A 10532-nucleotide genomic window follows, 5' to 3' on the forward strand; every position below is an offset into this window, starting at 1 on the left:
AGAATGTGGAGCAGCAGGCGGCTGCAGTCACGGGTTCACTGCTGATTAAGGTCAGACTGGAGACGCACACATTCAGACATTGGGGGGGGGGATGCTTCAAATCTGCCAATTTGTCGTAAAAGCCATCATGGTATACGATCAGTGGTTCTTCATGTCAAAGATGTGGACACTGCAGATTTCTCTGTGAAAGGAGGTAAGTGCTGACACCATGAAGAGGACATTGTAAACTATATTTGAGTCAATATTACATATGGACATCTGTGTGCAAAATGCATGTAACTGTGTCATTTCAGTGTTCTTCGCTTTAGCCGCAGAAGAGAAAAGACACAGTTCGCTGTTGGTGAAGAAGTGCATAGCTGCCGCACATGGTGAGTCCACATAACCTATTCGTACTACCACCATGGTACACGACACGATCTATACTCAGATACAATACAAGCGCTCGAGCCAAGTTCTGAGGTTGGTTGTGTTCAAACCCATGCTCTGAGCCTTGTCTGTGGACTTTGCATGTTCTCCCCGTGCTGGCTGGATTTTATTTTTGGTCACGATGGTGGTACTTGGAAAGCGCCGTATGTTTTTAGGTGGCACGTGGTGTCAAAATCTGACAACGACTGTGGTAATTAAAGGCTCTTGTCCTTAGGTGTGAATGTGAGTGTGAATGGTGGTTTGTTTATATGTGCCCTGCAATTGGCTGGTGACCAGTCCACTGTGTTATGTTGCGTCTCTCGCCCAAAGTCCACTGAGAAAGGCTGCAGCACGCCCGTGACCCAAGTCAGGAAAGGTGGTATAGAAAACGGGTGGCAGGATGAATTGTTTTCCTATTTAACTGTTCAGGAAGCTGAGTGGCAGCAGGGGAGTGGAAGTGAGGAAGACTTGGACTCAGAGGAAGAGGAGACAACAGATGTAAACATCACTTTTACTATCCTCACGACGCGAGTATACGTAGTAATAGGTAACGGGTCTCATGTTGATGGGTGGAAAAGATGTGAATGCTTGCACTTGCTTCCCAACAGGAAAGCTGTACCATCGAGCCGAGCTGCCATCCTCGACTGGATGGCGACATTGAGATAGTCAGGAGACTGTATTCACATAGTTCGGTCGCTATCGGGTAAACGTTTCAACAATTATCAGTCAAGGGGAAGAGCAGGAATCTTTCCCGTGTGTTTTTATTGCTGCCTACGTTCTACCTGTTTCAGGGAATATCAATCAATCGATAAAGTGGATGTCGATCTGAACATTGACGGCAACATTTTGGATGTAAGTTAAAAAGAAAATGTACACTTCATCCGGCTATGCCGTGAACCATATGCTGTATATTATGTTTGCCGTCTGCAGGAGGAAGTGGCCAAAGCCTGGAGGGTTAACCCATCAGAGCCCATCGTTTTCCGCCTGCACTTGTCTTTGTCTCAGTATCTCAATGGACCTGGTGAGACTGCACTTCTGCCAATACCGTCTATTGAACATCAGCATTCTACAGTATATGATGATGATGATGATGATGATGATCCATGATTTCTCACCCCAGAACCAACAGTTGAAGTCTTTCAGTCATCTAATAGACATTTCAGTCTTGGAAGACAACTGGAAAGGTAAGACGCTGAGCATCGTTTTATGTTGAAATTTCACTTGAAGGACTAACCTTTTAAATATTGTTCCGCAGTGTTTTAGCGGTCTTCATCTCACAGGAGTGGAACCATCTGACTAATGAGAACGTGATAGTGAGACAGAAGAGAAGGCACAGCTGGTTCAGGCCTGGTGGAACCATGAAGAAATTCCGCGCAAGACTCAGCATCTGGCTGCCACTGTCAAAGTATGTAGTACACAGTATGTGATGTTTCTGTTACCATCTTTTCTGATCACATCTGCCGCTTAGATCTAACACACTCCAAGACCGCAGCCTGAGGGGAAGGATTGTTTTGCCAGCCAGGAAACGGAATCATTTTGCCAATCACGCGACGTCCTACAAAATCAAGAATCCATCAGGGGAACTCTTCACTTACAGGCCTCGCGGAAAGGTCAGCTTTACCTCATGAAGATATTCAAGCGAGATCTGTTGCTAAAAAGATCATCAATGACATCATTTGTATGACGTTGGCCTGATACACCACCCAAATGGATTTGAAATCAAACAAGCAGATGGCTGAAGTGTAGACACCCCAAAAAATGTGACATTTACACACGGCATAAGCATGTGATGTTGTATACAGTCAGTAACCAGCTCTTTCACATACTGATGAAAAAGCGTCATAAGCGACTTCACTATCATGCGCAACAATATTTTGACAATACTGGAAGAGGAACCAGGAATTGAACATACAACCAGTCACTGAAAAAGACCAAGCTACTATCACCTGACTAAAGCCACCCCATGGTCCGATGACTTTATTCTCCAGATTATTTGTGTGTCTTCTTTCCCAGAGTGTCGTCGTGTCAGGAGTGAAGTCGTCCGCTCAGCTCAGCACCAAGCAGCTAATAGAGCTGCTGTTCTTCTCTCAGGCCATAGGGCACTGTAAGACCGCCCCGACTCTGCAACATGGCTTCTTGGTGCAGGTAAAGCAAATAAAACCACGTGGAGAAGGCGTTGGTTTTGTCGTATTTCACAAGAAATGTCATGTTTGAATCCAGTTAGTTAGACAATTTCCACCTTCTGATTGTCATAATGAATCAGAATCAGAATCATCTTTACTTGCCAAGTATGTACAATACAATAGTACAATATTCTTCTCTTGGCTTTTTTTGGTGCGCAAGTGAAGTAAAACGATCAAAAACAGCCTCCACTATGACGCAGTGCAGTTTTAACCAACTGCAAACTACAACCACAATTAAAGCACCTCACACCCTGCGATTGGCTGGCAACCAGTTCAGGGTGTACCCCGCCTCCTGCCCGATGATAGCTGGGATAGGGTCCAGCGCGCCCGCGACCCTCGTGAGGAGAAGCGGCTCAGAAAATGGATGGATGGATAAAACATATGGCAATACTAGCATTAACTAGAATGTAAAGAATAAAAGAGTTTGGGCATCATTCATTAATTGTGCTAGCCCTTCTTGTGCATGCCTTGGTGATAATTCAGACATATACATGGCGACTGTCCTCAGTCAGTCAGTCAGTCAGTAATGTTAGATTGTCTGTCTAGATGTGTAGCTCCAGCGTTTGTGTTCAAATTCAGAGTTGGATTCAACAGCTTGAAGAGTTTTTTTGAAAAATTGTCTGCCAAACTGCCGCTTATTGGGAAGCGAGTTGAGTTGAGCTCACTGCCACCAGACAGCGCTCGTAACCCAAATTTTTACCTGCAAGTCAAAGCAAAACACTTGGCTCGTATCTCGAAAAACAAGTAAATCGGGTCACTCTTATCGCAAGGCACCAGTGTATTGGAATTTAGGTCGTAAATGTAGGTCAGTGCTTCTAATAGTGTTCAGGCCAGCCGAGACAGCCTTAACCTGACCTTCCACAGCTGTTAAACGATCACCTCTCTGACAGTGTCAATCACGCATTGGATCAAATCAGATTGCGCTTTGATGTGTGCACAGGTTATGAGGTACGCAGAGCAGAGAATCCCCACCTTGAATGAATACTGCGTAGTTTGTGACGAGCGCCACGTTTTCCAGAATGGCCCCCTGTTGAAGGTAAACATTTGCGAACAAAAACACTAAAACTAAATAATAAGGAGTTCACTTTTGTGCATTGCTAGCCTGCCGTTTGCAGCAGGGAACTATGTGTCTTTTCTTTTCACACCATGGGGGCGATGTCAGGAGCCACAGAGGCGGTGGCCACCGGTGCAGAGGTCAGTAACACACCGCTTGATTGTTTTCGCATAAAGGTGGTGTCGATCCCGTTTAAACGATAAGTGGAATTTCTGGTCTGCAGGTGGTCGACTTGCTGGTGGCGATGTGCAGGGCGGCTGTGCAGTCGTCGCGCAAAAGCATCATATTTGAACCGTATCCGTCTGTTGTCGATCCAAAGAATCCCAAAATGCTGGCCTTTAGCCCCAAGGTATAATCAGAACTCCGCTGATATTATTCACGGCCTGTTATGAAGATTCAGTGAATTTTTTTTCTCACTACAGAGAAAGAGCTACGAGAGGCTGGAAAAAGCCCTGGACAGTGTCCTGCTGATTAGGAGGATGACGCAGGTGAATCCTGCACTCCTTTCATTCATTTCACAAGTGCTTTTGCTTTGCCTTGACTTTCTTAGCAAAGTTCTTCTATGTGAATGCAGGGTTCATATTCTGAAATCAAAAAGCAGATGGACTCAATAGACCCTCTTGCCATTCCTTTACTGCAATGGTAAGCCAAAAACCATATTAAACATCCTATTGTGTCTGTCTACCCACTGGTTCAGAGTTAAATGAACACTTTTGAAAGAGTTAACATTATTAACGCTATGAAAGTGTTAACGCTCAGCAGCACTGGTAGTGTAAAAATACTGATTGATATTATATATATATGTGTGTGTGTGTGTGTGTGTAGGTAAGTATATACAGTATGTATAATAGAAATAATAAATATTATTTTCATTAATGATTTTGAATGAAATCTTTTTTGAAAGAAGTAGCCGCAATTAATTAATCATGATGCACAAGCTTTTTAATTCTAGGCATTCTATTTAATTAGGTTATTACTGTTAACTTATTGATTAATAGCATTACAGTCATTTCCTTGACCGTTCGGAGTTGTGAGAGCGTGGTCACGGAACGAATGAACTCGTATCTCAAGGCACCGCTCTATATTCAAAGGGATAGATTTTATGACCCATTTCAAGCACAAACCCACGTTTTCCTGTTTTGCCTTCCTCTTTCTATTTCTTTGTGCCATGTCCAAAGATGCTTTCCAATTGGCGTATTTTTTTTTAACTGCATTTATTGAAAATGCACGCTGTGCACTGTTTAACTGTGTTCGAGAATAATCTAACATACTGTACAAGAAAAAATGCCTTTTCATTGCTAGTGGCATTTCATTATTCACCCTAAAAAAAAAAAGAAAAAGTCAAGCATTGAACTGACTTAAACACAAGTTTAAGTTAGTTTTTACACATCGCGTAAAAACTTTACATCGTTTGAGCGAGAATTGGTGTTGTTATTGGAGTTTCCCAAAACGTTACTGTATTAAGCCAAAGCACATATTTTACATTGGAAAAAAAATCCCACGCCGCACTATTAAACAGAAATGTCACAAAAAGATTATGTTCCTTCTGCCAGCAAATGGAAGTGCATTGAATACTTCTGTCCATCCCTATATGTCGCTGGCATAGATTTGTATTAAATCAAAATTTCCTGACCTATTCATTGAAATTGGACTATTTCGCTTGGCACAACCGATGACCTCTCGAGAAACACTAGGTAGTCTACGTATTGGACTAAGAAAGGGTTTTTTGGGAACACCTATTTTATTTTTGATTTAATACTACTATGATGCAACTTGGTGCTACACCGCAATAATGAACATATTTTTCAATAGTTTCAATCTAACCCAAGCATGATTGTCTTTACTAATGTAATCGTGCTGTGCGAGTGTACCTAATGCTGTGGCTGGGTCATGTATGAAACACGGCCAATCAGAGTGAGTCTCAGCTGTTTGTTCATATGTTTGACATCAGGATTTTAGCGAGCAACAGATCTCACATTGTCAAGCTTCCAGCCAACAGGGTAGGACTGCAGTCCTTGATTGACAGTAGCACTACGTAGTGTAGCGGTCACGTTAGCGAGTATACTAGCCGATACGTTGTTAAACTTTGTCGCGCTTACGGTATGTATCTCTTTTCTTTCCTCGCTGCACGATAGCAACTGTCCTTTATGCACACACCACACCAGTTCCTGCTCATCAGCAGCCCTCCGACCAAAGAGGCTCGTTTTCAAGCTGCACGCAAACTCTATGGCAGCACCTTTGCTTTCCAGTGAGAACATGGGTTTCATCCTTGCACGTATACGGAACATACTTGCTGATTCACCTACTCATAATACATTCTTCTTCTTTCCCAGTGGTTCCCACGTTGAAAACTGGCATTCCATTTTAAGAAACGGCCTCGTGAATGCATCCAATACAAAATTCCAAGTAAGGGGATGACAATTCTGAAGATGAAGAAATATCATGAACTTAGGGGTCACCACCAGCGAGCGCACCATAGATGGGACATTGTGATTTCCTAGCAAAGTTGTGGAAAATGTAAACACTTGCAGAGTTTTATAGAAATAAAGTGTTGCATATTGATACTTATCTGTTTCCTACCTTTTTAGATCATTGTGGATCATTATTGTGAAAACTGGTAGCTCTTAGCATTAATCAGTCCCCAAAAAGGAGTGCTCAGTTTCAAAAGGGTGGTGACCCCCAAGTCGAAGAACCTTTCACGGGTGTTGACACTCACACTCGTGTCTTTTTAAAAGATTCATGGAGCTGCATATGGCAAAGGGATCTATTTAAGCCCAATCTCAAGCATATCATTTGGATATTCTGGTATGAATCCACATTTATTTCATAAAAAATTGAAGTTATTCTTTAGAATTCCGCAAGGTATCCTTTTTTTTCTTTTCTTTTTGAAGACATGGGAAAGGGACAACACCAGATGCCCACCAAAGAAGAACTCCTGAAGAACTATAATCGCGTAAACATAATCCAACAGGTAAATCACTTTTTAGGCAAAATTTTAACTGCATACATGTCGATCCTGTTGTTTCACGTTTTATCTTCTCATTGTTGTAGGATCTCCCTGGCAGGTTTCTGCAAAGCAGGAACCTAAACTGTGTTGCACTTTGTGAGGGTATGTCTGACCAAAGCATGATTGTAACGTTAAATAGTATAATGGTTGCTCATTCAAATATGTTTGCTTTTTGGGTCTTTTCGCAGTCATAACGTCAAAGGAGCTCAAAAAACATGGCAACATCTGGGTGTGTCCCATATCTGACCACGTGTGCACACGTTTCCTCTTTGTGTAAGCTCAACCTGACACGAGTTCTCGTTCAGATTGCCTGTCAACGTAACAATACACTGCCTTTGTGTGTCTCAGGTATGAAAACGGTTGCGTGGGAGACGTCCACATCAACACTCAGGAAGAAGAGATCCTGAGCCAAATTTTAGAGGTCATTGCAACCAAGCCCAGCTGAAAAAAAAACAAAAAAGGGTAACAGATGAGAACATTTACTGGTAGTCTGAATTTCTCTCCAGATTGATTATGATGATTGAATGTGCTTCCTAAATCGGCTGATTTCATCTTGTGTTTGACATTAACATATAGTGGTACCTCGACTTAAGTGCGTCCCAATTTATGGGATATTCGAGTTACGAGCTGTTGCTTGGTGGTGCTTTGTGTTGTGAGCCAAGATTTGAGTTAAGAGTGAGCTTCAGATACACCGCCGCTTGAGTGAAGTGAAATAAAAATGGAGCAAGTAAGGTACTGTAATGCCATGTGGGCAAGGAAAGCCACGGTTTCTGATGGAAACAGTCAAACACGCAATACAAAATGAGAACACTCGCAAAGGGCTGCTAGAAGACCACTACTCACGCCCAGACACTCACGTCCAGACAACCGACTATAGGCCACGCCCCTTTTTTCTGGTGTAATCTAAGACCAATATCACATGTTGTGAAAATATACTTAAATATATCTTATATTAAATTAAAAAAAGAAAAAAGGTACAAAGGTGTGTTTTTCTGAGTAAGATGTATGCCGAAGTGTTGTTATTTGTTTATCCGTATGCAAAGAGACAATCGCAACTTCAAAGGAATGACAAAAATCTACATAAACTACTAGAGGACATAATAATAAGGTACAAAAAAAAAATATATATATATATATATATATATATATATATATTATCAATTATTCGAGATGATCCTTCCTTTTATTGGACCAAATGACAAGACTGTGCTCATTGTTCATATCGGCAAATAACAGGAGACGCATCCCATCCCGTGAGGCAGAAAGGCAACATTATAACACGATTGTGCTTCCATATGAGCCCCACAGCTGCTTCCCCAATGTTCCCCCGCCAGCATTGTTGGCATCTGCGGACAAACCTGTTTTGGTTGGTTTTACACACACACACACACACACAAAATTGTCACTGCTCCAAGGTTTAAATGTTCTCATTGATTTACAAGAGGCCCAAAGTGTTTTTCTGGGTCAGCCCAGCAGGCGACTGAGTGACTAAAAGGAGGACAAATGTCTGTGTTGGCCCAAAGGAAGACATTTCTTGAATACCATATGGCTCCCTGTAAATTGTGCAAGGCATAAGTAAAAGCATCGAGGATGTAACGCACTCTAATATAGTAAAACAGGAACCTTAAAATGTTTGCAAAGGGAAAGTCATTTGAGTTAAAACAATTTGCAAGTGTGTGTGTAATTGCATCTCATTCAATCATGTGTATCCAGCCGCTTAATTTGAGCAACCGCACTGAGGCTTCAGGGTCTCGCAAAAGTTTGCCTGTAAATCCAACAAAGGACATTAATGACTGAATTCAACCAGACAAAATGTTGCGTGTGCCTTTAAGAGCCCTCCGTGCCACTCGACTGTCGGAGCCTCGTGTGTGTTTTATGGGCATCAGCTGTCATCGGTGCTGAATAGAACGAGGACATCTTTTCCGTCACATCAGAGGGATTAGATGAAGAGACATTCTTTTTTTTCTTCTCCTTTGCGATCATCTCAGAACGAAGGAATGCGGAATGGGGAGAAGATGCAAGTTAGGATGACAAAACTGATCACTTGTGAGGAACTCTCCGGGAAAACACCAATTATTCAAAGCTGGAAGCTCAGAGACAGAATTTGTTACTATTCCGGACACTTTTTTAAACAATGACAGAACCCACTGCTCAGATGGTGCGTTCAAATACTTCACCCAACCCAGCCATTCAATCTTTATCGCCTACACTTGATCAGAACAACTTCAGAAGAGTTAGGCGCACGGAAGACAGCGCTCCCTATCCTATTCCTGGACTCGCCACAAAATTTCTCCACATGCGAGTGAGAGAAGGAAGCAAGATTCGCAATTTGCTGCGGTTCGCAACAGCTCGGATGCAAGGCGAGGGCCAAGACAGCTACCAAGGGTCTCCGAGACAGGTGGTCTTCACTGGCTCGGACAGAGGGGTCACCAAGACGATCACCTGTGTGGAGATCCTCAAACGGAAAGTGGAAGGGCTCCACCAGGTGTCCAAGCTCTACTACACGACCGTGGATGAGGTGTGGGAAGGATCACAACACGGAGGGCCAGCTATAACCATGCAGAGGACAGTCCCTGCCATCTGTATCCTGCTCTCCAAAGACCCTCTCAATCCCCAGGAGCCCGGATACCAGCCTCCCCAATCAGCCAGCGCTCCCACAGAGGGTACGGGGATATGCAAAGGCGCGCTCAGATCTCCTCATTGCCCCACGTCAGCCAAGAGACTCTGCCTGGAAGACCTGAGCAAATATGCGCCATGATCTCCAAAGCTGTGCCTCCAAACAGATTTCTGTCCAGTGCAGTTCCCACTATGGTGGCGTGAAGGGATTTTTTTTTGTGCTCAATATCAAGAAAGTAACTTGGGCAATGGGTATGTTGAGAGGTTAATTTGTGAAACTACTCTATGTGGAGATTCATTTGTTCAATTTACCAAATATAATCCTTCACCTTTTCGTATGTCCAATAATGCGTGTGCAATGACTGTGTACGAACAGACGTTTGGGGACCCAGGGCAAACCTTGCAATGACGCCCTCCACATCTGTGCACTGAAAATTTTGAATATTAATGTTTATCATAAACTAAAAAGTGTGAATTCAAGAACATTTTCCTATTTCCTGAGCTTGATAAAGCTATTATCTGACAAGTGAATCATCTCAACACGTTTGCTGCATTGGATAAGAACAATATTCAACATTGAGGAAATGTCCACATGGAAACGGCACCAATCTGTTTCTTTTTCATTTTGAAAAAGTATCGTGTAAACACAGAAGCATTTTAAGAAGTGTGCCCACACAAAAACACTGATACACTGTATAATTGTATAATAATGTATATGTAAGGCTTCTTTTTTCTCACATGCCAACAAGCTTGTTTTGCTACTCTCTTCCTGAATCAAGTCTGCATATGTGCAGTAAGAAGATGGAATAGTCCATTGCATGCGATGGGAGGGGAGCACACATTATGATCATGATTGGTTAAGCATTTTGATGTGCTTTTAAGTGTGAGAATTAAGACTAAAACAATAAAAGACGCTTTGAATCAAAGTTAACTTGATTGATAGGTTTTTATGAGCTGTTTGGGGGCCCCGAGATTTGCAATTGCCTAAAGGTTGAGTCGCCCCTGTGTGCTAACAAGAACTTTTTTCTACAACACGCACCGACATCATGACTCTGGTGTCAATGTTGTAACACTTGTGGCAGTATGGCATACGGTACGTTACGTCCTCCCCCCCAGTATCCCCTTCTTGGAATTTGTCCAAGTGATTTAAAGGAAAACGAGTTTACTGTCATCATAGGTAATTTCTTTTTTTTTCCTAATAAATCTTTCCATTCATTGCTTGTTCAGTTGTTTGTACAGATACAAGTGGAATGTTGAATTTTGGTGC

General features: G+C 42.5%; 2 protein-coding genes across 3 annotated transcripts; both read left to right on the forward strand.

The window, feature by feature from the left end:
- On the forward strand, positions 1-7564 carry parp6b (poly (ADP-ribose) polymerase family, member 6b). 2 transcript variants are annotated; one of them, XM_061774848.1, is made up of 23 exons: positions 1-193; positions 294-368; positions 835-903; positions 1014-1108; positions 1197-1257; positions 1336-1426; positions 1526-1589; positions 1661-1810; positions 1874-2015; positions 2419-2550; positions 3529-3624; positions 3690-3782; positions 3866-3991; positions 4065-4130; positions 4217-4284; positions 5594-5642; positions 5778-5890; positions 5976-6048; positions 6378-6447; positions 6534-6613; positions 6694-6751; positions 6838-6922; positions 6998-7564. In XM_061774848.1, the coding sequence occupies exons 2-23, from the start codon at positions 366-368 to the stop codon at positions 7092-7094; spliced, it is 1881 nt and encodes a 626-aa protein (XP_061630832.1). In that variant the 5' UTR covers positions 1-193; positions 294-365; the 3' UTR covers positions 7095-7564. The 2 variants fall into 2 exon arrangements, with proteins under 2 accessions (XP_061630832.1, XP_061630833.1); XM_061774849.1 differs by lacking the exons at positions 5594-5642; positions 5778-5890.
- Positions 7565-8476: 912 nt separating this feature from the next.
- Positions 8477-10431, forward strand: rpp25a (ribonuclease P and MRP subunit p25, a). Its single transcript, XM_061773133.1, has one exon. The coding sequence runs from the start codon at positions 8784-8786 to the stop codon at positions 9405-9407; it is 624 nt and encodes a 207-aa protein (XP_061629117.1). The 5' UTR covers positions 8477-8783; the 3' UTR covers positions 9408-10431.
- Positions 10432-10532: the final 101 nt, after the last annotated feature.

This window comes from Phyllopteryx taeniolatus, chromosome 5, assembly GCF_024500385.1.
Source record: "Phyllopteryx taeniolatus isolate TA_2022b chromosome 5, UOR_Ptae_1.2, whole genome shotgun sequence".
NCBI lineage: Eukaryota > Metazoa > Chordata > Actinopteri > Syngnathiformes > Syngnathidae > Phyllopteryx > Phyllopteryx taeniolatus.

Excerpts from the sequence above, each read along its gene's own strand:
- parp6b (XM_061774848.1), top strand. Across the intron at positions 5,643-5,777 it reads TCAAGCTTCCAGCCAACAGG|CAACTGTCCTTTATGCACAC; the intron begins GTAGGACTGCAG and ends GCTGCACGATAG. Across the intron at positions 6,614-6,693 it reads GCGTAAACATAATCCAACAG|GATCTCCCTGGCAGGTTTCT; the intron begins GTAAATCACTTT and ends TCATTGTTGTAG.
- rpp25a (XM_061773133.1), top strand. The coding sequence starts at position 8,784 with ATGACAGAACCCACTGCTCAGATGGTGCGTTCAAATACTTCACCCAAC.